Source organism: Melozone crissalis, unplaced genomic scaffold (assembly GCF_028551555.1).
Source record: "Melozone crissalis strain CALT ecotype California unplaced genomic scaffold, PUWL_Pcris_2 ptg000018l_1, whole genome shotgun sequence".
Classification (NCBI taxonomy): Eukaryota; Metazoa; Chordata; class Aves; order Passeriformes; family Passerellidae; genus Melozone; species Melozone crissalis.
Genome location: NW_026535796.1, coordinates 31,515,136 through 31,541,381, shown reverse-complemented (window position 1 = coordinate 31,541,381; position 26,246 = coordinate 31,515,136). Strand labels below are relative to the sequence as shown.

General features: G+C 37.4%; 2 protein-coding genes across 2 annotated transcripts in view; both read left to right on the top strand.

Annotated features, from left to right (window-relative positions):
- SNX6 (sorting nexin 6) overlaps positions 1-21,065 on the top strand; it is a 29,638-nt gene extending 8,573 nt beyond the window's left edge. Inside the window, exons 5-14 of the mRNA XM_054275954.1 lie at positions 577-698; positions 2,656-2,779; positions 4,001-4,096; positions 5,356-5,461; positions 7,876-7,951; positions 9,202-9,241; positions 10,350-10,436; positions 11,342-11,501; positions 12,556-12,641; positions 19,173-21,065. Coding sequence (XP_054131929.1) covers positions 577-698; positions 2,656-2,779; positions 4,001-4,096; positions 5,356-5,461; positions 7,876-7,951; positions 9,202-9,241; positions 10,350-10,436; positions 11,342-11,501; positions 12,556-12,641; positions 19,173-19,226 — 951 coding nt within the window. The 3' untranslated portion in view covers positions 19,227-21,065. The remainder of the gene's footprint in view (positions 1-576; positions 699-2,655; positions 2,780-4,000; positions 4,097-5,355; positions 5,462-7,875; positions 7,952-9,201; positions 9,242-10,349; positions 10,437-11,341; positions 11,502-12,555; positions 12,642-19,172) is intronic.
- A 181-nt stretch (positions 21,066-21,246) lies between these two features.
- EAPP (E2F associated phosphoprotein) lies at positions 21,247-26,231 on the top strand. Its single transcript, XM_054275733.1, has 6 exons — positions 21,247-21,341; positions 21,806-21,987; positions 22,626-22,715; positions 23,050-23,173; positions 24,004-24,123; positions 25,617-26,231. The coding sequence occupies exons 1-6, from the start codon at positions 21,268-21,270 to the stop codon at positions 25,876-25,878; spliced, it is 852 nt and encodes a 283-aa protein (XP_054131708.1). The 5' UTR covers positions 21,247-21,267; the 3' UTR covers positions 25,879-26,231.
- The last annotated feature ends 15 nt before the right edge of the window (positions 26,232-26,246 follow it).

Here is a 26,246-nt window from a genome sequence, read left to right as displayed (position 1 = left end):
TGTTTCCTCTTTCAGTGTTAATATACTGTATTACAAAATTAACCTAGAGCCTTGTTGACTGGGGGCTTTGTTACTTCAACACATATGTCTTTAATGTCAGCAGTGCTGCAAGAAAGAGCTAGTGCCTGCAAACAATAGGGAATGATTTTCTTGGTTTCAAGTTTTGGGAGTTAGAAATGGATGGTGTGAAAACAATTCTGGAATTCTTTTTTCTTCTTTCTTTAAATGAGAAATAATCCTTACCAAATAAGCTAAACCAAAATAAATTAAAAATATTTTTTTCAAGTTTTAAGTCATTGTCATGGGAAATGAAGTATTATTTGACTTCTGTTGTAATTAAACTGAAGCCATTACTTTATACTTTAGTAATCTTCAAGGACACTTGACTGAAATTGGTGTAGTAATGCAGCACAAATAACTCATGAAAAAGAGACTTTATCCAGAAATGCTGTAATGAATGATGAAAGAGAGAAACATGTATTAAAAAGCTGCAGGCAGTCTACAGTTCCTGTACTGTGAATGGGTGTTGTTTCACTGAGAAAATGAGAACTTAAAAAAAATTGGATTAAATTCCAGATTCCACCAGCACCACCCAGGCCTGACTTTGATGCCTCCAGGGAGAAACTGCAGAAACTTGGAGAAGGGGAAGGATCAATGACTAAAGAAGAATTCACCAAGATGAAACAAGAACTGGAAGCGTATGTAGACTTGATTACTACTTTATTAATTTATTTATATTCCAGAACTTTTAGTGCTGTTTGCTGTCCCATGTTTCTGATCTCACTGTAATGGTTCTCTGTGAAACATAGACTTGAGAATCCAGCTGTTGTATAACCAAGGTTACTCTTAGTGATCATGATCAGTGCCATTAGGAAAATTGTAGAAATAATTTCATGGAAGATCTTCTGAAACAGGAAATAAATTAGCTTGTTCTGGAGCATTCTTTCATAAGAAGGAAAGTGCTTAGATCCTGTTCTTCACAGAACATCTGCAAAGGGAGGAGATAACCTCTATCTTTTTTAGTTCTGGTATTCCACATTTGATAAGTATAATTAGACTTCAGGGTAATACACGCAGTGATTGGGAGTAGGGATTTGTGCATGTGGTTGGTACTGTAAACATAGATGCCAACCTTCTGTTCCCCAAGAAATACAAAGATTCCTTTTTTGACACTTTTTTTTTTAAATTTTTGCACAAGGAGAATATACTTCCTGAAAATACTATTTTCCCTTACTATGAATTTAATTTATATTGAAATAACTGCTCTGAAGCTTCTTGTTCCATATTGAGTTACACAGTGAAGTTTCTCCTTGCTTCGTCCATTTTCTTTATCATGCATTCACTTCTTTGATCTTTTTCCTGTCATTGGTTTCAGTTTTCAAGTGTATATTTACGCTGCTTCTAGACTGCTTCTATCAAGAGCTCTGAATTGGCAAGAAAAGTACATAGAACTCTTACAACTGCTGCTTTCTCTCCGAACTTCAGCTGCTGTGAGCAAATGTCTTAAAAAGCTCTGTATTAGTGATATGTACAACATAATTTATAGCAGAGTAGATATACACTTCATATGCAGAAAACTGGAAATGAGCAGAACACTATAGATTTTAAAGAATCTGGTTTTCCAGCGGCCCTGATCATGATTCTCTTGTGGTCTGGTTAGGGGTTGGATAACACAGAAAACTTTGGGTTTCTTCTACTGCCACCTCCATCCTCTGCATCCTCCTTTTTTGTCTTCACTGAATGACTACTACTCTCACTGAGATCAAACATCTCCCAACACTGGCCCTGCTGGTTTGCTGGTATGTAAATCTTAACCTCCTTGCACATAGTGGAAGGAAAAGCACTGATTTTAATTTCACTGTTTGACCTCAGAATGGGAAAAAGAGCCCTTTCCTCATTTTTAGATGAGTTGCATCTTACTCATTGAATTTGCAAAGCACAATGAAGTCTAGCAAACTTGTATTGATAAGAGTGCCTTCCTCTTAATTAAATTGCAAGTGAGTGATTGCATTGAAGTTGAGTTGGCTGAACTGGGCAACTATGTGATTGTTATGGTTAAATGGGGTTTTTTTGTTGTACCTACCAAAAACAGCTCTTAATTTCACTTCTAGAACCACTATGAAGTGAGACATCAATGTAAGCTTTGGCTCAAAAAGACTAGGTGCTTTAACATGAAATAAAAGACTGTCTAAACAGCTAACAAAACTACATAAACATATAAATAAGTAAGGAGGGTGCAAATGGGCAAGGGGATGGAGATGGGGAGGAAGGAATTTGCACATCAATACACAGTGCTGAGGGACTGTAGTCTGTACCTTAGTTTCTTGAATTTTGGGGTGCTTGGAAAAGGACAATGAAATGAGGTTACACTTTCAGCAAACCAGTGTCTGTTAGCTAACCATAAAAATTAGAGTGTATTTGTTGAATCTTCATGAAAAGTCTCTCTGTAATGTGTTTGGGCTTCAAATTTCTCCCTAGTATTAACACTGCAGTATTTATTTATGTCTATATCAAACATTGGAGTGATAAACTCCAATATATTGGCTTGTAATTTTGTACCCTTACTAAGGATCTCTTAAAGCTGTTCACTAGGTTTATCTCAATCTAAATTGCTTCATATGAAATTCTTATGTCTGTCTTATTTCTTGTTTTTAGTGAATATTTGGCAATATTCAAGAAGACAGTTGCAATGCATGAAGTGTTTTTGTGTCGTGTGGCAGCACATCCTATTTTGAGAAAGGACTTAAATTTCCATGTATTCTTGGAATATAATCAGGATGTGAGTATTGAAAACTGAATTGCTGGCAAGAGAAATCAAGATGTGCTTTTATGGTGGGATGGAAAACTGATTAAGAGGGAATTACCTCCTGGAGCAAATTACATCAATTCCTTCATGCCAGACATACTTGTGTCATAAAAGTTAGAAATTCATTTAGTCTGTAGGAGTTCATTTTCTGCCACCTGGGGAACCAAATGCACTCTGTGCTTTAACCTCAGCATCAAAAAGATTACTGGAAATCTAGTATATTTTGGATTAAAAAGATTAGCTTTTGGTGGTGATTTCACTTGATAGTATACTTTTCCACTCTTTGAATTATTTTTATTTGCTGTGGAGAAGAATGATGTAACAAAATGGAACACTAATTTTTTAGCATTTGGAACTTCGGTGTAAATTCTGTTGCTAACAAAACTAGAGAGAATTTCTGATGAAATATTTTGATAATGCTAACGATGTGAGTGAAAATGGGGTTAATTTTTTTCTGAATATTGGACTAGTGTGGCTATCCACATGTAACAATGAATTGAGATAATGGAGAGTACTTTTGGATTCATAAGCTTTTGTTGTTGGAGACAGTGTTTGCTCTTATTCTGCAAAGAGTTTCAGTTACTTTTTAAAATTGCAGGAATCAACATTAAGTGGAAGAAATTATTACACAGACTGGCTCAACTGCATGCATACTTAATTCAAAATATGTTACAGAGGTTCCTCTGTTGCTTGATGTAGAAATGCTTACAGGTTCAGGCACTCAGTTTACTTAAACTGGGAGTAGTTAGATGGACAGGAAGAGAGAGTGTGAGGAGGCTTAAACCAGCACGATCCTCTGGAAGTCAGAGATCTGTCATTCACCAGAGAGTAAAACATGGTTGTGTTAACTCAACTATTGTTACAGCAACTCAGCTATACTGTGCATGATAAAAACTGTGTTATTGGTAACTGAAATGTGCACTCTGTACAGCAGGTGCTAGAATGGTGCTGATCTCTTTTTTTTCTTTTTTTTTTCCCTAGAATGGTGTTTTAGGTGATAAACAATCTAGTGAATGAGGTAGTCTTCATTCTGTATGCAAGGTGCCCTGTCCCCATTAGTGCAGAGTATAAGAATAAACAGAGAACAGTAGAACTATTTTAGTACAGCTGGTAGGGGTATGTAGTTCTATTTGATTTTTTAAAGCTTGTATTACCTCCAGAATATGAATTAACATAAATTAATTTGTTTTTCAGTTGAGTGTTCGTGGGAAAAATAAGAAAGAGAAACTTGAAGACTTCTTCAAAAATATGGTTAAATCAGCAGATGGTGTCATTGTTTCAGGAGTAAAGGTGAATACTGCTTCACATAGCAAGATTTAAAATGTATTAACATTTGTCACCTTCTTTAATGAAGCAGAATTTTACATAGGTACAAAAATGGATTTTTATCGTGATATCTAACTTAAGGATTAGTGGCAAACCATGGGTGAGAACTTGTGGTCTGGATAGAAATGAACTGAGAGCTTTCTTATGGCCTTTCAGTACTCTATGAAATTAATCACCTTTTTAATACATAGATAACTGATAATCTTGTTGGGTTTTTTTTTGTTGAGCCCTGCCATTTTATATAGTGGAAAGAAGAACTAGGTCTGACAACTGCTTCTGTTCAGAAGTTACTAATGGAGTGAATTTTCCCAGTCTTTTAGAATCTGTCTGCTGTTTCAAAGAGAAGCAGTAGAGGTTATATGATTTTTCCCATCTCCTAGATGTAAGAATGTAACTGAGGAAAAAAAAAGTAATGAAAATTCGATTTCATTTATACTTTTCCAAAAGCTACAAGATACTTTTATAGCAAGCAGAAATTCTGCAGAGAATGATTTTTAATCTCTTTTCTTTCTAGTAGTGACCTTCCATTTGGTAGCAATTTTTACAAGAGTCAAAAATGTCTAGGTTAATTTTTTTTTTTTTTTTGAAACTGCTGGAAAGTGGATGTGACCATGGATTAATTATGACTTGGAGAAAAATATGAAGTCCAAATAACTTCCAGTTTCATGATACTGTTCAAAGCCCAATTTGTAGGCTATTCCATGGTATTGAGCATCTGTGTTATTTTAGAGGGTTTTTAAAAATAAGTATAAGCCAGTTATCTCAAATTATAATACGGAAAATATTAACATTTACCTTTGTTTACCAAATTGAAAGAAGTCTGTCATTAGGATCAGTGTTCTGAGCTAGGAGTTCAAATCATCTTGTCTGAGACCTCAGCCTCTGTGCTGCTGGGTGACTTTCATCCCTTCTCCCCTTTTCTGAGTAGATTGCATGGATTCTATTTGTCTGTCACCCTTGGTGATCCTTTGCTATTCCTTCATGTTTAGTTATATAGACCTTTAGGATACTTGTTGCAGATTCTTAATTCTTACTAAACTCTTAATAAAACTTAAGGTCATGATATAAGTGGAGAAGAAATCAGTTCATATAAATGGTGTTTTAGAGAATGAAACCAGATGCATTTCCTGTCACAGCAGCAGTGAAATGTGCAACTTTACTCTGCAATTGCTCTGTGGAGAGTGGGTGAAATCCTTTTTCTTAAATGTTCCCTTTTTTTGTAGGATGTGGATGACTTCTTTGAACATGAGAGAACATTCCTTGTAGAATATCACAACCGAGTCAAAGATGCCTCTGCCAAATCTGATAAAATGACAAGATCACATAAAAGTGAGTTTTTCAGGGTGAAAATAGTACTGGTTAAAGTGTACAGAAGTTGTTAGTGAGGAAAAGTCATTTTTAGTTTACTTTTTGCATATAAAAAGTGAATTCATTTCTCCAAGTGTAGCCTTCCCTATCTAAAGAAGTTCAGTCTGAATTTCTGAGTTTAGGCTTTGCTGCAGTAGAGTAGATGGAGTAAGAAGAGCCTACTATTCTTCCTGCTGTCTGCTTGAAAAGAATTACACTTTAAGTATTAATAGTTTTTTGAAGTCTGACTCAGTCATTTAGGTGTAGAGATGGGTAATATGGCAGTACAGGTGATTTTACTCCTAGTGCAGTTGTTCTGGATTGGATGTGGTTGATTCCATTGAGGGCAATCTCTTGGCAAACTGAGCATTGCATTACCTTACTAACAAAGTTACCTTTGCTTGTAGCAAACTCCTGTTTGGGCCATTGGTTCTGACTAGGTTTCCATTTTTAAGTCATTTAGAGTGGAGACAGCAATGTGTACGTTGAGTAGTCTGGTTGGCAGGATCCCTTTTCTTCCTGAGACAAGATTTACCACTTGCCTGTGATTTGTCTTTGTGAGCTGAGTGCTAGCCATTGTGATTTCTGAAAGCTCTAGATGGCCTTCTCAAGTGCAATTCATTTTTTTGAGAAAATGAAAAATCTTTGGGTTAGGACTATTGTGTTTGATTTAGGATTACTGTGCTTTGAGATGCTCAGAATAAATTGGCCTGTGTTGCCTTTGATTTTAAGTTTTTCTGCCCAGATAAATCAAAATTGATCTTCCAGATTCTGTCTGTTCCTTGAAGTTTGGGTCTGATTTACAGATACTGTCTTTGCTGTCTACAGTAATATAGTTCATACAAAACCAGGTCACAAACCCTTCATGAATCTCCATTGATAAGATCTCTAAAATGGATATTGGATGAGATGTTAAACCAAGCATTTACTGAGTTCTTCAGATGCTTCTCTTGCTGTTAGATGAATGCTGAGACTTTTGTAGTTTTAGTATCTGTGCTAGAAGATGGAAGGAGTCAGATATGGCTCAATGAGCTAAGGGCCCTGTATCTGCATTCAGTTCCCACCTGAAGTGGTTTCTGGTGGTTTTGGTTGCTTTCTTAAAATGAGAACTGAACTTCATTCATGGTAATGAAGTGCCAAGATTTATTTACAGAATGAGAAAGGCTTTAACATTGGCTGTAGAAGTGGGAAAATCCTTTGAAATTAGGTTGTAGAGGATCTGATGGGAAAGGATTGATCAAACTCATGACAAAGCTTCATTGGTTTCCAGGCTCAAATCACATACAGTGTTTACTGTCAACTTCTGCCAAACTGTGAATTGGGACAAATGGCACCTTTTGGAATTCTGGCTAGAGGAGTAGAGCAATGACCTGGGGAACCTGTTTTGGAAATGGGCAATCTGTAGTTTATGGATAACATGATCAACAGAAAGCTGCAGGTCTTGCAAAGACACCAACTTGCTATTTCCAGCAGAAAAATCAATTTTTATGTTGAAATTGGAGGAATAGAAGGGGAGATTAATTGCTTCCTAATACCATTCTTCACTGTAACCAGCTGCATTGATAACGTATTGAGTAATGAATTATGTGCAAGCTGACCCACTCAATCTGTTAAGGTTGTGTTATTAGGAAAAAATAATTCTGCTTAAAGGCATATAAACTTCAGAAATAACAAACAAATGTATTTTCCTGTTCATTGCTTGGATCTGTTAGTTTTCATCATCCATTGAGTTAATATTTAAAGCTTTTTTAAAAAGGTCTGTATGCAAAGAATTGGTTTTTATGTTTTTTATATTATATAGCAATACCTCACTAGTGAAATTATGCAGCCTTCTTACAAATGTTGCTTCTAATTTATTGTTTAAAGTGATTTAACACGAATGCTACTTTAACCAGTAACTGGTTATTGAAGAGGTAAAGGTTTTCCAAAAACAGAGATGTGCTAGAAAATGTGTTGTGTATATAGTGCTGTATTTTTTGTAGTTTGGGGTTTGTAGTCAATTAACTGCTCTCAAGCACACAGGCTTTGTTACTGTTAAACTGTGATTTTTTTCCCAAATGGTTTTAAAATAATATTTAAATTCAGACTTTAACCATTAAGTTTGTACATCTTCCACCAAAATAAAACATAAAAAATTGCACAATTAATTCCCCCAGCAGGTTGTAATTGCATAAAATACTCCTAGATAAATTACAGACTGCACAATTTGGTGAAACCGCTGTTTTTATTGTGTGAAGTTATCCTTCCTATTAAGTGATGAGATTGCAGTTTTATTTCTACTTCTGTGTTAAAGCATGTTCTTTTGGAAAAATACCTATTTTTGAAGAAAGGAATTTCAAGGCTTTCAGAAAGAAGAGGAATGAGGTAGTAAAACAAGTGCTTGTTTGTTTTTCTAGATGTGGCGGATGACTACAATAGAATTGGTTCTTCGTTATACGCATTAGGAACGCAGGACTCCACAGATATATGCAAGTAAGATATTGTTAATAACCTATGGGGCAGTTTGCTGTGTAGCAGTCTTAATGGTGGCCTGTGAGATTGGTAACTCTTGTTAGGAGGAAACCAGAACTTATTACAGCTGTATGACATTAAATCATTTTCTCCTCTAGTATTTCATTGCTTTAGCAGGCTGCATTTAACAGTTTTGTTTTAATATTCGTCTGTAAAAAAATGCCAATTTCTAAAGTCTGTAGAAAATTGGATAGTTGAGATGGGAAAGTCCTCATCAAATAAGGAAAAAAACCCACAATTCTTTCACCATTTAAAAAAAATGTTCCAAATTCTTTGATATATGCAGCAGCACAGGTCTCAGTCTGAGTATATGGATTTTTTTTTGAGTGTACCAACATCCTGAAAAATAGTTCTGCTGTTCTGGTAAGTTTACTGCCCTTAGGAAAACAAAGGAATCTTCAGGGATCCCCAGAACTTTAGAAGAGTATCTCTATGTAGAGATGTTTGTCCTTTAGTCTTTCAGTGATTTGCTTGAAGATGAAACCTGGTGTATCTGACTATTAAACTTAGTTACTAGCTTAAAGAAGTCAGTGCTTGTCAACATACACACATAGTTAGTGTGATGTTGGTGTCAGTGTGATGACAGGTAGGACATGAAAGTTAACTTTCTAATATACCTGAGATGTGGTGATAGCTTATATACCAGGTACTTTGATGATGGTATTGATGTTTGTTGTAGTCCATTAGGGTGTGTCAGAAATCACATCTGTCCTCTGTCAAAATAGTATCATTTGACTGTAATTCAGTCTCCTCTAGGACTGAAGCCCTGTATTGTCTCTGCAGTGGAGATGTTGCCACACTGTTGCTCAGCATCCCTGAATTCCTAGTAGGACATATGTCAGGTTTACTGGGTGAAGAAAAGTACATTCAGATTTCTGTAAAGGACACTTGATAATAGTGTAAGACCATTGACCATGGTGCTGGTGTTAGGGGTTTAATTCACAGAAGCATAAAGAATCCTTGAGGAGCTGAGCAATTATTCTTTACTTGAAAATATCCATCTGTTATGCTTTGTTTGTCCCTTACCTTTCTTACATTGCCCAGTTCCCACATGTTTGAAGTTTGATACTAGTATGTTTTCTGAGTTCTGTGAATTATAATTGTAAGCAATGCCTTTGCAATCTTTATTGCCAGACACAGGCTATAGTGTGAGTTCTGGAACTTAGACTGTTCAAAACAATGTTGTAATATGAGCTGTTTCCTTTGCACAGGTTTTTTCTGAAGGTGTCAGAGTTATTTGACAAAACAAGGGTATGTACTGTGAAATGGACTCATGTCTCAACAAGGCATTAATATGTGAATTAATATGGGTGCTTCTAGATGGAGCATTTAAGCAATGTGTGGTATGGAATGAGAAAGTGTAAGATTTCAGTTATGTTTTGTAAAATGAACCTTTGGACTCCTCAGTCCAAACATTTCTAGGCAGTCTGCTGTAATACCCTTCTGTTCCTCTAAAATGCATTGAGGTCTTCCATACTTGTTACTGGGAGTCACATGGATAAAAGAAATGAAGACATTGAATCCAAAACAATGGTGGTCATGCTGCTTTTTTTCTGGAGGCAAGATCTGTTTCTGCAGTTATTTGACTCAAAAGTAATATTGCTTATGCTTGTAACCAGTTTTTCATATATCTTCTCTTTTGCCTTACTTATTTGGCTTGGTAGAGAGAAGATGTATGCCGTGTATCAGGAAAACTTCTAAATGAAAAATATGTGCATTTCCTAAACTGGCAATTGTATCTGCATTAACACATACTTTAAAGAAAATTGACAGAATTACTTGTGCTTTGACTCAAAATGTTGCATTTCAGAATTTATCTTTTTTAAATTAGAGTTTAAAAAATGCACTTGAAGACTCTTTCTAATCTGTTTCAAATGCAAGCAAATTAGTTTATTGGTTTTTAGACCACTTAGCACATGCAGTCACACAATTAGTCTGCCAAGGTGCCTTAAAAATTTGTTTTCCTTTGATTTCAACAATATAAAACTGCTTATGCAAGTCTTAACATAAGTTTATTTCTCTACATCTTTTCTAGCATATGATAAATATAATTACTATTGGGAAAAAAAAGCAGTTTTTAATACAGAAAGCCAGTTGCCAATTACTGCTCGCAGAGTAGCTTATTCCTTACATTTTAATACAAAATCCTAATACTGCTTCTTTGCATCTTTAAGTATCTGATCATTAAAGCCTGATCTTAGTTTTTGAAAAAGACCATCTGTTGTGTACTGCATATTGTACATTTAATTTGTATCATACAAATGAATACCCAAAGTCTGGTTGTTTTTAGGTTGATCCTTTTGCTTACTGGTTTTTTTGTTTGTTTGTTTTATGGTGGTGTTTTGTTTTGTTTTTCCAGAAAATAGAGGCTCGAGTATCTGCTGATGAAGATCTTAAGCTTTCTGATCTTCTGAAATATTACCTTAGGGAATCTCAAGCTGCTAAGGTGAATCTATGGGTTTTTGTTCAGTGAAACTGGGGGTTTTTAACATTAAAAAGAAAAAAAATAAAGGAGAGAAAGTGATACGGGCTCATCAACTCACAACACAGATAGATTAAAATGCTGCCTCCTCTAGCCTGCAATTTTCCCCTTGGCTGTAAAACCTGTTTCTGTTGAATATAAGGAGTAACAAAGTAGTTGCTGATGTGGGACTGACTGTGTGGAACTGAGTAAGCCACTTGTCAAGGCCAAATCATGCAGTAACAAGAAACACTGGAAGGGCTGTTCTCGTGTTTGCAGTGTGTTTGGTGTTTGTAATTGCAAGCAATTCTGCTTTTTTTTAAATATTAAAATTGGATATTCCATATAATCTACTAGTGCTGATACGAAAACACGTGGGCTGAATTTGATATTCTGTGCTTGCAGAAAATTTCATTCTTACTGTTGTTTGATGTGAGATGATTAAATTATATCACAGAATGAGCAAGCATTTGACAGTAAACATCTGTAGTTACAAGATCACAAACTGTTGCACAAAAAATGTTACTACTGCTTCTTGGGCTCTGTGTGTATTTCAGATACATAATCTAAATGTAGTTTGTTTCTAATCTGAGAAGCTGTGAAATTTCCCATGGTTTGCCTTCTTTGGCTTTTTGGAGTTTGATCTAAGCCATCTGTTGCTAGCCTCTGTCAGACAAGATGGAGACCAAACAGTATTATGTTGTGGATCTATCTAGTATGGACATTCCTGTGACTTGGAGGATGAAGTACAGTGAATGCAAATAATTTACTAAGAACTAAAATACAGCAACAAGGACTAAAATTAATTTGATTTTTTAAATTACTTGGAATATAATAAAATCCTTGGGTAGAGTCTTATAAACTCCATACAACCTTTGTTTTTTTAATAGGATCTCCTATATAGACGATCTAGGTCACTGGTGGATTATGAAAATGCTAATAAGGCATTGGATAAAGCAAGAGCAAAAAATAAAGATGTGCTGCAAGCTGAAACTACTCAGCAAATATGCTGTCAGAAGTTTGAGAAAATTTCTGAATCAGCAAAACAAGGTATTTGGGTGGTCCTTGATCCTATGTTACTACTTGAAATTAACATTATAGTATGTTACTAATGAGAATTAATGTAATTAATAAGAATATATTTTTGTACTGTTTCCTAAGCAGGAATATTATTTTTTAATTATTATTTACTTATTTTAGAAAGTTCAAATTTTATTTTTCTTTGGCTTCTTATAGCTCTGATAGGTAGAGCAAAGTCTAGGTGCAAATTGCTTGTTAAGCTTTTTTCCCCACATACATAAGCTAGGATATAAAATGATAACAGTTAGCAGTAATAGCAAACAAATATTTTAGTGTTAAAATTCCCCTTTTGGGGGGAATTATGCTTTCTTCTGTGAAGGCACCAGTCTGACCAGTCTGTCACAGATACAATACTACATTAGAGGAGGGAGAAATAATGAAATGAGATTTCACTGAATTACAGAGTTAGTAGAGAAAACGAACCTTATTTACATGTTACTTTTCTGGAAACTTACTGTCTTTTTTAGGCTAAACTTCAGTGAGTTAGTAGGTGTCTGAGTCATCATTTGTGGCAGATCTGTTCAAGGTTTAAACACTATGCTCTCCTGTTTTTATCATTGAAGAGTTGTTTGAGCCTGTAAACCTGGTTAATGATTCCTGTAAATGAGACAGTGGAGAATGAGTGATCCTGTTAGCCACAATGGTATATGCAGAAGGCATACTGTTGTTCACCCTAGTTTTAGCTTAGCTATTCCCTGAAGACTTTCAAGTAGCAGCCTTGAAAGAACAGTGCAGTGGAATAAGAGAAATAAACGTTAAAAGCACCCACTTGGCAGTCTTTTTTTCCAAAGAGCTTAGTGTCCACAAAAGGTTATCTAGAGGTGAGGAGCTGCCGTGGTGGTTTCCTTTCTTCCAACTGAGTGGCAGCATTTGTGAGCCCAGAATGTGCTGAGATTAAACCTGAGGTTTTTCTTTGTTCCTTCTCTCACCCTTTACCTCTTCCATCCTGAAGGAATATCTATCTGTTAATAGCTGAGGTCACTAGCAGGGATACTGTTAATGAGTCCATTTTTATTTTCTGTAGAACTGATAGACTTTAAGACAAGAAGAGTTGCAGCATTCAGAAAAAATCTGGTGGAACTAGCAGAACTGGAATTAAAGCATGCTAAGGTAACTGTGATCCTTTTTGGCCTATATTTCAAGTGATTTTGAATATTTGATTAACCAAAATGGCTACAGTTGTTGTATGATACACACTTCACATTCAGGAGGGAGAATTTTAAGTTTTGTCCGGAAAGATTAATTTCTTTAATAAAGAGAAAATGAAGTATAGGTGAAGTGTCTCAGAGATTGATATGCTTGAGGCGCCTTTGGAAAACTCATATCCTGGAAGAGAATTTTGCCTTCAGTTTTGTGTTTGTCTGATGATATTTACATCTACAGAATTTGAAAACTTACCTATTTTTAAAACTTCATCTCTCCATTTCACTATAAGAAACAAAGTGGTTTCTCCTGTTAGCCAGATTTTGGGACTTGATATATAGGATATTAAGCATGAGATCACACTGGCCTCTCTGGTATGATGAATATGCTTTTTCAACCTTTTTGCCTTTAAGCTCTAAACCATTAACAAAAGAGGCATGTTGCAGATAGCCTTTTCAGGAACAAAAATTTTTGTGGGAAAATAACTTTAGGAGGCCTGTACTGCCCTTAAGTTTCACAATGTATTTGGTTTCATGGATGACTACAACAGTCTCTTATTTGAACAGTCTTACAGCTGGAGGCAGCTTTCTTTTAAAAATCATTTCTTTAGCATTTCTCTTCAAATCTGAAACTGCATTGGTTAGGAAGCTGTGAATTAACTCAGAATATATCTGTTGAAAGGACTTGTTAAGAGGTGTATTGCTGCTTTACTTTCTTTTCAGTAGTGTTGATGGTGTCATTCTTCCTTCTGCTAAACCCATTGCTTGTAAAACCCATGTGCAGTAATAAGAGTTGTTTGGGGAACTTTTTTTTAAAGATCTTTGTAGGTGTAAGTTCAGCTAATTGAGATATTTATGTATTGCTGGTAAAGCAATCAGTAATGTATGGAACACAGCACTCTTTTTTTCAGATGAACAGTCCTTACTTTAAATTATCCTAGCAATCTTCCTTGAACATTTTTTATTGATTTGCCATATTGTGCTTTAGTAAGGGAGTGCTTCTGTCCTGCTTCAGTCATTGACTCTTCATCATCTCTTGTAACTGACTCTTGCTGAAGTCTCCACATGCCTTGAAGTGGAATGCTTAGACAATGTCTCTGTCTTCTATTAAAGAATCACTTCTTTTAACTATGCAAGTCACAATGTTGGAATAATATTCTCTTTAATTTTGACAGCTAATAACTGTGGAATGCAGGGGGAAGATGCTTAAATTATGTAGCTTTCAACTTGATACATGTTTCCTGTGTCCTCAGTACCTGGAAGTTCTTGAAGATTTTTAGCTTTAGTTTGTTGTCACAGCTTGTGTTTATGAATAGTCTCTCTGTGACTTACCTTGTCTTAGTAAATTTAATAACAAGGAGTCCATGAACTGGATATAGAACCTCTGAATTGTAGTTCTGCTTTTGAAGATGAATTTTTTTTGCTGACCCTTTTCACCTACTTTATCATGGAGCACACCATTCACCAGACAGTTTTTAATCTTTAAAGCTTTACAATAATAAAAGGTCATTTTGACTAAGAATGATAAGTCTTGAAACATTAACAAATGCTGTAACTTGTTGAATGAAAGATGTTTCATTTCTCACTAGGTTTGAAGATTCTCTTTTTCAATGCCACTGTTTCAAATTTAAAAACAAGCAAAGCTACAGATGGATCAGTTTGGTTGCAATGTTTTTCTTTCTGTGAATTCTGAGTTTGATTATTGCAAAATTTACAAGTACAGTGGGTTGTACTTTTCAACATTATATAATGGGAAATGTTCTTATTAATGCAGTAACCAAGGTATTTGAAGAGGGACTTATGGATAAATTTTTAATTTTTATTAGTCTATAAGAGTATTGAAGGATGAAATGGTTTGATGGACACTTTCTAGGTTAGTTCCATAAAAGAAGATAATAAGATATTAAAAGACTTGTTTGTTGGGTTGGGTTGTGTTTTGTTTTGTTTTTATATAGTATTGTGCCCTGATGTGGGAAGAGCAGTGCTAGAGGAATATGAAATGCAAATCATGAGCAATGCTTCCATTTCAAGGACTAGGTAACCCTGGTTTTGACTGGGCTAAGCTGGGCTGTTTCTAGACACCTAATTGCTCTGGAAGACTAATGGAAGTATAAAAGAAAGCTGTGTTTTTCATGTAGGCAGTCAATTAATTACATCAGCCTAAAAGCCTCCTGCTTCTTGGTTTTTGGCAAAATACTTTGCCTGATGCTGGCAGTCTCTGTCTCTGTGCTTTTGCACTTCCTGGAGGCAGACATGTGAAGTTTTAGCAGCAGCAAAATGGCAATTGCTTGGTCAATGGAGTGTGGAGCACAGTGCTGACAAACTTTGCAACATGAGCTATTGCCCAAGTGTATGTACGTGTGTGCTTCCAGCAAAAATGCCAAGTAGGGAGGAGGTCTGGGGACAGTGGATATACTGCTGCAGCCTTTTGCTAGAAGTCTTCTATTATGGGCTGTCTTTTTCAGCAGTGAGTGCCTCCAGACTAGATGCCATGCAGATGCATCTGTTTCTGAATCAGTCTTAGCTGTGTATCTTCTGGACTTGGAGCTGCCTCACACAAAAAACATAGAGCTGAAATATGATGTAGCAGTTGTGTGTTGAACTCACCTGAGAGGCTCTTTTGGAGGAATTTGGACACAATGAAGGCTGCTGCTTGACTTGCAGTTTAAAGTTACTTGCTCTGTGTGGAAAGAAAAACACAAATCCTAAAATACAGAGGTTGCTGCACAGAAGAAGTCAAGAGTGACCAAAGAATTGAGAGAAGGTTCTGAGGCACAGCTTGCATTTTGTGAACTATACCTGCTTGTAGCTCTAGAAGACTTGAGGGCCATAGGGAAATAAACTCAGTAAATCAGGGACACTGTACATACAAATTCTAAGTAAACCCTCCCTGCCCAGTTATGTTCATACTACTTCCCTATAACATACTTCTTGGAAGTATTAATATCCTCTTCTCCTTTTGAATAACAACTCAAGACTTTTGAAAAAGCTAAAAATCAGACTGTGGGTTGGGTTTGCTTTAAGATGATGAAAAGGCAGACTGCTGCCAGGAAGGATGATGATGCATGATTCTTCCTTTCCCTTATGTTGGCACAGTTATGTGTGCAGCTGCATAGTAAGAAGGGCTGAAGGTTGCTCTGGGTTTTCCTAAGCTTTCTTTGTCTTGTTTTCACAACATCCCTTGTATCAAAACACACAGTTTTGTCTGGGAGGGTCTGGTAATAAAAGAGAGCTGCTTTCTTAGCAGCAGCATGTACACTAGATCTATTTAGAACAGCTGCCAAACTGAAGCTTTAGATTATCATTGGTCAGTGACCTACTCTAAACATGCTGATATTTCTTTTTCTGTGGCCATTCTGGCTGATCACCCCCGCTAGGTAGTGCTTAGCTTCTCTTTTGCTAGTTCTGTGTTTCTTCTTGACTTAATGCAGCTGTAGCTCATGTAAGACCTGAGTCAGTGTTTGGTCATTTTGGTGCAAAAGCTGAATTTGGTGTACACAGTTCAGCATTTTAAATGGTTGGATTTTGAGGTATTCCTGTGCTGGACTTTGTGTTCAGGAAGGGAGGTTTGATAGCTGCTGAAACTGCTACAGTTACAATCAAATAGCATTCATAGCCTTGGCTATACATTTGGAGTCTTTTGACATTGAATTGTAACTGAGTAACACAGCCACTTCCTTCATGTAAACAAACAGAAACATTTATTTTCCACAAATACTAACATATATACTCTTGCCTCTCTGCGTTTTTTGGAAAAAGAATTTCTTGTGTACTAGCAACAGATGTCTGTTTGGAGCCAATAGAAGAAGGAAGTAAGCAAAATGCAGTGCTAAGGGATTTGCTGAAATGTTTTGTCAGTAATTCTTTCTTTCCTGAAAAGGATGTTTGTGTCACTGTGATTCTGCCAATAATTTTAGTATCTACAGCTTAGGAGTGTGAGCTGGCAAGAAACACTTTTCTGAATCTGAATGTATTGGACTTTCTCAAGCTGTAGTGATGTAAGTCAAGTATGTCATATACTGCAGCCACAAGGAGTAATGGTTCACAGTTTCTATTGTCCTTGATTTATTATAATTTAAATAAGGTGGTTCTTGTGAACTTTGTAAATTTGATCTAATGACAATGAATTATGTGCCTGTTTGGAAAATTTGAGTAGACTGGCTGGCTTAGTCTGGAAATGACTGAGGTGTAAAAGATGTTGTGATGGTTTAACCTCAGCTGGCAAGTAAAACTCAGGAAAGTGAGAAAACTGGTGGGTTGAGTTAAAGACAGTTTAACAGGGAATGCAAAAGCCATGCACACAAGCAGAGCTAAGCAAGGACTTTATTCACTGCTTCCCATGGGCAGGCAGATGTTCATCCATCTCCAGGAGAGCAGGGCCCCATTATGTGTGACAGTGACTTGAGAGGACAACAGTCTGAATGCCTCCCTCTTCCTTCTTATTTCCCCCACATGATATACTAAGCATGATGTCATATGGTCTGGAATATCCCTGTGGTCACTTGGGGTCAGCTGTCCTAGCTGTGTCCCCTCCCATCTGTGCACCCCCAGCCACTTCTCCAGCGTGCCAGTACAAGAAGCAGGAAAGGCAGAGTCAGAGCTCCTTGGGAATGATTATGTCATCTCTATTTTATCAACATAATTTTCAGCACAAATCCAAAATATATCCCCATATTAGCCACTGAGAAGAAAATTAATTCTACCCCAGCCCAGCACAGATGTTCTGGTAACTGTTTTTTTTAGAGTGCTACATAATGGTCTGTAAATTACAAATCTGCTTCATGCTTCTGTAAGAAGATGGCCAAAAGGTTATTGTCACACTTTAGTTACAGGTGATGTGTGCAGCCCATAAGTGTACTTCAGATTGAATGCCATTTGAAGACTGAAGACTTCAGATTGAAGTATTCTTTTCAATTCATTAGATCATTATAGTCAAGAATCAGCTTTTCAGTAGCAGAGACCTTACATTTATGAATCCTGTACACCACAAAGATGGGTACATGTCCTCATGTATCTTGCTTATATAGAATTTATTCATTTCACCAAATTACAGGCATTCTGAAAAATACCTTGTCACTGTCCTCTGCCAGTCTAGACATAAAGAGACAAAAAAGCTGTTGAAGCTGTAACTGATATTGCTGCCTTCTAGATAAGACTGAGAAGGATTTAGTAGGCATAACTGGGAATCTGTTTTTAAGCCTTTAAATCAGTTAATTGCTTAATCTGGATTATAAGAACCTGAAGTGGGCATAGAATTATGATTTTAGCTTTTGGGGGTGAAAGATGAATGTCCTGCTTATCTATCACAAGTCATTGGAGCACTTTTAACTGAAGGAGTATTTACAAATTCTTAAGGACTTCTGTGGACTGTTTATGAAAGGCGTGGAAATCACAGATACTTACATGCTTTTGTGTGTCTGAATTTTTTATACGTTTCTTTTTTGTTCCAGAAATTATTTTAGAAGTCAGCAGTTTCTTCCATGTTCATAACTGGGCATTCAGACTGCTTTGTTCCTGCGTTTTATCTGAACCTGATAGGAATTACTCTTATCACTGTCAACAGCCCAACATTTTTTTCTTACATAGAGATTTCAGATTTGGGAACAAATGTAGTACAGGTATTTCATAGTGAATAGCTAGTTGTTTAAAGTGATCTAAGCATACATGAATGAACATACGAATACTGAGTTGTTTTGGTGGTGTTTTTTTCCTGCAAAGTAAATTCTGGCTTATTAATCACATCTGCTTAAATCAAAACAGTATCAGTTCTCTAAATTCATTCAGATACCTGAAAACCAGTGTGTATATTTTTATGGTAGAGCCAGAATGCTTTAAATAAGATTAAAAACTGTGTTTGGAAAGGCGGCCAGAGCTTGGCTTAGAGTTGAGTTAATGTTCTGATAATCACTGCTGTAGCTCCAGCTGTAATGGCTAAACTCGATGGCTGAATCACCTGGCTAAGCATGTCAGTCAGTCTGCTGTCTTTCTAACAGGGCCTCCTCCTTGAACAAAGCTGTCAGCTCAAATGGCTGCTGTAAGTGAGGAGATCCCGAGTGCTATGAATTGTTTAATATTTGCTGATGAATACAGTATTCACAGTATTCAGTAACACGTGAATACTTAGACTTAGGGGATCTCATTCTAGAAACAGAGCAATGGCCCTGCTATATAAAATATTTTAAACTTTGCAACTGTGAATTTCATTGCTGAGAGAGTGCTCTGCAGTGAATAGATTTTGTGGCCAGACTAGACCTCTAGGAAGAAATGTGAAAGGGTGTTAAGTGCTTATTTTTGAATCTCAGATTGGCTCTCTTTATTTCCATGACACTATATTCCTACATTCAAAAAAACTTTCAATAAAAAAGTTACACATATTTTTCCATAAGTTCAAAACCTGTCCATTCTTCTTTAGTTGTCATTGCTATTTAAAAAACATTGTTATGTCACAAGCTTAAAAGAAAGAAGACAAATGTGGTGATATTTTTCTTTATTTTTACAGGGTAACTTACAGCTTCTGCAGAGCTGCCTGGCAGTGTTAAATGGTGACACATAAGCTACGGTCCGTCCTCCCACTAACAAGGGCTGCCCTCCTCTGGATTTTGTTTTCATGACTTTAAATAGGCATTTACAATTCCCTGGAGAAAACATTTGATAAAGTGCACATAAGCAAGCTTCTTCTTTCAAAAGAATTAAACATGTGAAAGTAGCTCCAGACTATATGAACAGCATACTTGTTATACATACATATTCATGTTTATTTAATCATTATACGCTTTCATTGTTCAGAAACCAAATGCTCGGGTTTTGTGAAAATAGCCAATATAATAATGTTCATGTTATGAATACTATGATACGGCTGCAATCTTATTTACCTTTGTAAGTAATTTCTGAAGATCACCATTTGAAGCACATTGTTCAAATGGCCTAAATATTACCATTAGATATTTGAATATTGTTACTATAATGGCATTGTATACACTGTCTTAGTTTTTTTTCCATGTACTTATATCAAAAAACTTATCTTTTTTTCAATTGTGAACATTTCTTAGAAATTTTGGAGAACTTTGTGTAACCTTTATAACTATGATTTAAAAAGAAAAGCAGATGCATTAGTATGTTTGCCTTAACTTGTAGACTAATCCAATTATTGTAAAATAAACCATGAAATCAGTGATTTTTCTAAAATGATGCAGACACTGTATCATATATAAGCTTAGTATTTTCTAGTAAATTAGATTAATTTGTTTTTTTCTCTATTCATCGTGTAAAAACCATTGATTAAGTATTGGATTGGTCTGACACTACTCGCCCAGTACTTTTCACTTGCATTCTCAGGTTTTATCTGTTTGTCTGTGACTTTCCTACCCAGTGTTGTACTTAAATTGTTTTGAGCTTGGTGGCTGACTCTGCAATTTCTTTGGCAGAAATAGATTTGAGAGAACTTCCTGGGTTTCTTCTGAGAAAGGGGAAATAAAGTAGCAGAAGGGAGTTCAGAAGGTGCATAAAAAAATCAGTGAAAAGTAATACTGCCCCACTGTCACACAGATAAAATGTTTTGCTTCAGGAAAAAAGTGAAGGTATCCCCTGTAAAGGAGTGTGTTAAGAGGATCTCATTCTGCTAACTGGACTTAAGACTTAGAGCTATGAATCCAGTATTGTTAGTTGTCTTGATTGGTCTCTCTTCCTTGAACTATGACCCTTTTCCAAGAGGTGCTGCTATGTTGTGTGATTTCACAATGTCATAAAATGAGGCTTTACTTGATGAATCACTCTTCACAGTGGGATTTCTGCTTTATCAGCAATATATGCTGTTTGCAGGCCTTCAGTGGAGCAGCAAAGTTTGGGTGAATGGTATGGTTGAAAATGCAGATCATTGTAAGTCAATTACAGATGCCCTGTACTGCCACACAGAGGCGTGTGGTTTGTTTTGTTTCTCTCAGATAGGGTAAATTGCACAGTGTTGTATACTTACCTTGCTGCCTTGCACATCAAAACATTGCACTGGCAGAGAAGTTTGCATTGTGCTTTGATTCATGTACCCATCACGTCAGGCTTCGATGCCCAGTGCCCAGTGGGTCTTGGCAACTTAGCTAGTACAGAGAGTATTCCCAGCAATGCCTACTGCACCAATACTGTGCTGTTCATCTTCTAGATATAACAGGTATAATTCCTAAGGAACTCATCTATAAATAGACTACAAGGGACAACGATGACAATGTATATATAGTTAACAATACTGTAAATATTTTAAGTAGGATGTGGGAACAGTTTTTAGATTAGTCCTCGCTGTTGAGTGTTACTAGCTCATTAAATTTTTTCCAAGCCTCTTGGTATTGGGTGTGTCTCTTAAAGCTCTAACTGTGGCTCGGTAACTCTGGTAAAAAGTGCTTCAAGCGTGACTCGAGGACCTGCAGCTCGGTGGAGTAAAGGGAAGGAGCCTGCCCGCTCCTCGCCGCGGGGCGGCCCGGGAGCCGCCGGGCGCCGCTCTGGGCCGGCGGGGGCGCCTTTCCCCGCGGGGCGGGGCGGGGCTCGGCCGCCGGAAGCTGCCGGCCTCCCGGAAGGGGCCGGGCAGGGCCGAGCTCAGCGGTGGCGCCATGAGCCGCCTGCGGGAGGAGGATGATCCGTACGTGGTGGAGGAGCCCAGCGACGAGGAGCGAGCGCTCAGCAGGTGCCTGGAGCTGCCGGTCGGGGGTGGGCTCGGGCCGGCGGCGGCGGGCCCCGCTCCCCGCCTGGCTTGTGCTGGCCCGGGCGCGCAGTGACGCTGGCGTGGGCAGCGAGCCCGGGCGGCCCGCTGAGTGCAGGAGGACCGGCCTCGGCCTCGCTCCATCATCCGCGGCGATTTCCATGAAACCGGCGTATTTATATTTCTGACTGCACTGCTCCCTGCGCGGAGCGAGAGCTGCCGGGGCGTTGTGGCAGGCCGCGCGCCGTCGGCTTTAGCTCCTTTGCGTTTAAACCAGAGTTTTAATAATCCTAAGCTGATAAAGTGTTTCAATATGTACATTGCCCATAAGCATAGGAGTAAGGGCTTTCCCGTGCACCCACACAATTCGGATGTTCATTCCCCAGTGACTATGTCCACGTTTTAGCCTGTTTGTAATAATTGGGTGTGTACCGCTTGGCTGTTCGTAGCTCCGAGGATGAGGTGGACGTGCTCCTGCACGGCACTCCTGACCAGAAGCGGAAGCTGATACGGGAGTGCCTGACTGGCGAGAGCGAGTCTTCCAGCGACGATGAGTTCCAAAAGGAGATGGAAGCAGAACTAAACACCACCATGAAGACTATGGAAGGCAAATGGAAATCACCCGAAATGGGTAGATCAAGCTTAACTTCTGCTTATATATGAAATACTGAATTTTGTGTTAGTGGCCAAATAATCTTTAGGTTTTGGTTGTATAGTTAAGATTATGTAGCAGTATTTACATCACCACATCCATATAGCACAGAATAGGAATTGTGATGCAGAGTGGCTGTGACTGCTTGGCAGTTCATGTTGGCATTTTTGAATTCCTGTGGCCTTGAAATTTTGGGGGACTTTTTTAGTGAATTTTATTGTAATCAAAGTTTGTGAAACAATGTGCCACACCTGTATTTCTTTCACATGACTAAAAATGTCTTGTGTATTCTGTAGGGCACAGACAGGCCCTACAGAATGATGGTGGTGCTCTCTGTGTCTAAAAGAAGTGTTGGGAGAAACTGTCCTTCAGATGGTACCTGAGGTCATCTTTGAGGGAGAAGGGAGTAGCTTTGCTCTGAGAATGCCTGTAAATGAAGTAACACAAGTGATGTGAGTGATAGGGGTGTGGGAATAACCTGGGAGCGCTGTTACTTAACACACCCAGGTAGAACAGAGCACTCTGAACAGAGTAACTTGAAAGTAAGGGTTTGTTGTGGCTATATGCTTGCTGTCCTTTTAGCAGGGTGTTCTTACCACTTCTAATTTCACCTGTAGGTACTTCCTCAAGTACTGGATCTGCCAGCACTTCAAAATACTATGATGACATTTACTTTGATTCTGATTCAGAGGATGAAGATAAAATAGGTAAATGACAGAGGCAAGGGGAGGGCATCTTTATCCTGCCGCGTACTCTCTCAGATCCTGTAAAATTCTCTGAGGGGATGAGGGGTCAGGAGGCTGTTTTTGAAGGCAGCATTTTTGAGGTTATTATCAGCCTATATCATCTCAGCATAGCTCCTGCAATTTTATGATGTATCCCAGTGTAATGCTTTGGGGTCATGCACTTGGAGGAGAGGTGAGCCAGGCATGTAAGTTTCAGTTTAGATTTATTGCAAGGATGGAAATTGAAAATCGGAAATTGTATATTTTGATAATCTGTGTCTGATGGATGGAATATGTTCTTGCACATTTTTTCCAGATACACAGGATGTCCGGAAAAACAGAAAACATCAGCAACGGCGGATTCTCTCCAATGATGAGCTGCTGTATGACCCAGAGGAAGACAGTAGAGACCAAGAGTGGGTAGACTCACAGAGGAGAGGGTAAGCAACCATAAATATTTGAATTGTAAGATACTTAATATCAACTGAAAATTTTAAAATGAACATGGTAAATGTAGAGAAAAAGCCAATGCTGTAAAATCCATTATATGAAACTATTTTTTATATATAAACTTAAAGCATAAGAAACTTAAAAGCCTGTAAAATGTTTTGGGTGTATGTAATAGAACTTGAGTCTTCAAAACGACACAAAACTTTAAAATTTTTAAAATCAAGATTTCAAAATTCTCTAAGCCAGTTTTTTCTGTAGACCTCATCTAAACAACCATGCTATGAATTAAACTGTTGCAAGATAATTTGATTGCCGATTAATATTTGTTCCTGATAAATAGTGAATTTCTGGTTTTGGAAAACTTTGAACTTAGCAAGCCACAAAATGTGCAGAGAAAACAGGAACAATACAAAGGTACTTTGTTGAGGGTTTTTTGAAGGTTGAAGTAGAAAAATGACTGCTGCAGCAGAAGTAAAATTTTCCATCTAAATTTATTGATTAAGATAATGAATGTTGCCTGCAGAGATGGTACTTGAGATACCTGCTTTTTCAGAGGAGAGGGCTGTTAGGCACAAATTCTCATTCTAGATGTATTTGCCTCACCAAATGAAAATACTCTGTAAATCAAAAGATACTGGTGTGTGTTTTCCCCTCACCTTCTCATTTATGTTGACTTAATGCAAAAGGTGTCCAGAATGAGCCAAGTATTAATTGGTGAATTTTAATGCAAAGAGAGGTTTGACATTGAATTATTATGACCAACAGCAAGGGCATGTAATTTCACTTTTTGTCTCTGCTTCCTCCTCTCTCGAATTGGTAGGTACCGGAACCAGAGAAGAGCACCCCAGCAGAGGCAGGCAAAGCCTGCAGCTGTTCCAAACAGTGATGCTGTTCTGAACTGCCCTGCCTGCATGACAACACTATGCCTGGACTGCCAGAGGTAACAGTGAACAATAAGGGGTCTTTTTGTCATTTCTTTTTCTCCGTCAGTAGTATTGTTAGCATCTTCAGTTTGATCTGTGGATTTTTATCAACTCTGTCTCACAAGGTAGCCCTAACAACGAGAAGGCAGGTAGATGTGAGTCAGATTTAGGGTTAGATGCTGGTTTGTAAGAGTGATGATCAGTTTAACCTGCAGTGTGGAGATGGGGAAGAATAGGGTAGAACGTTAGCATAGTGGAGTAGGTAAATTTTTAAAAAAAACAATAATTGTGAAGACTCAACAGGCATTTCAGGAAGATTGGGGATTTTAGAGATACCTATCTAATATATATTTTGGCTTGATGTTTGGAGGCATAAAACTATTCTAGGTTATTTTTGTCTAAAAATGTCTTGTTAAAGGAGGATTAAGCAAAATAAAGATAGTGTATTCTGGCTTGGTTTGAGTCTCAGCAGTTAGGTTTTGAGTGCAGTTACATTTAAAAGTGCCAGGAAGGTATTTAGGTGAGAGTCCACAGTATGGTTTGCTGCTATTCAGTATCTGACTGCACTGTAGTTAGTGCTGCTGACTTGTGCTAAGTAAAGGACTCTAGAAGTGGAAGTAAAGTAGAAAGAAATCTTCTGAAATGAGGAATAAAATACCTGTCATTTACTGAGTATTTTTGGTGATAGAGGATGAAATTCCACAGCAGCCTGAAATCATCTAAGTACTGACTGCTGTTTTTCTCTGTTTTGGCTTTGCTGGCTCTGGTACTCCTTGACCATTTTCTGTAGTTAAGCATTTCAATTTGCTAAGCTAACAGAAAACTGTATTTTTATTGTCAGACTGGTCTTTCCTGGGTTTAATCCACTGCAATAGCTCAGCACAGTGTCATACTAGCAATAAGCCAGCAGAATTCCGGATTGGACTTCTGCAGCCACTGTTGTATTCATTCAGGCTGCTGTGAAATTGCAGCCTGAGGGACATTGTGTTAAATTGAACTACAGTACTGAATTCTGCTACATACTCCAGATATACAGTTGTTAAGACTGATGACAGCTGAAATTTTATGTTTTATTATAGACATGCTGCTTCTAGCATGATATGTCAATGATATTACTTATAAATAAGGAATTTCAGACTTGCATGACATTGTAGGATGTCACTGCCAGCAGATGAGTCATTTAGACTCACAGCTTCCTGATCCTTTACTAATATGAGGTATATGTAGCAATGCATAATTCTGCAATACCAATACCATTGTACTCCAGGGCGTTTCTTTCAGCAACAGACAGTATTTTAAAAATGCCTTAAAAAACAACAGATGGCTGCAATTCTATGTTTTTATTATTTTTGTAGCTGTGACTTCTGTTTATAAAATTCCTGCTTATTTGGCTTTCAGCCCTTTGGCATGTTACTTCCTATCTTTAATCCCATACCCAGTGATGGTAACAGATTTCTTGGAAGCAGTGTTGTATGAATGGTATGACTTGCATTTTCTCTCTTCTCCATAGACATGAATCTTACAAAACACAGTACAGAGCAATGTTTGTGATGAACTGCGTTGTTAACAAAGAGGAAATTCTGAAATACAGAAAGAAGGTGAAGAGAAGTAAGAAAAGGAAACACAGCAAAGAAATTGACTCTATACAATCAAATCAAGAAGAAGAGGAAATATATCACCCAGTATTGTGTACTGAATGCTCAACTGAAGTAGCAGTAATGGATAAAGATGAAGTTTTTCACTTCTTCAATGTTCTGGCCAGCCACTCCTAATGTGGAAATGCAGGGGGGAAAATCCTGTACTGTTTTTAAGAGCGTGGGAAGTGTTAGAAATGCAGGCATACTCGCCTTTTTGAAAATGTGGTCTTAAAAATGTGCATTTTCATCTGAGAACTTTATAATGGTTGGACTTTTTGCAACGTTTATACAAGGCATACAGTTAACTGTGTGTATATGAGAGCAATATTCATTCCCAACGTTGGGAGGTTGTGTCATTGGGGATGAAATATTTTGTAAATACCATGTAAGATCTGTATATTATGATCATTCCCTGTATATATACTATCCATTCATCATCTCAGTGTGTATTAGAATGCTTCTTGGAATAAACACTTTATAGTAACTGATTTTCCATAGCTGCA

Excerpts from the sequence above, each read along its gene's own strand:
- EAPP (XM_054275733.1), top strand. The coding sequence starts at position 21,268 with ATGAGCCGCCTGCGGGAGGAGGATGATCCGTACGTGGTGGAGGAGCCC. Across the intron at positions 21,342-21,805 it reads GAGGAGCGAGCGCTCAGCAG|CTCCGAGGATGAGGTGGACG; the intron begins GTGCCTGGAGCT and ends GGCTGTTCGTAG. Across the intron at positions 21,988-22,625 it reads ATGGAAATCACCCGAAATGG|GTACTTCCTCAAGTACTGGA; the intron begins GTAGATCAAGCT and ends TTTCACCTGTAG.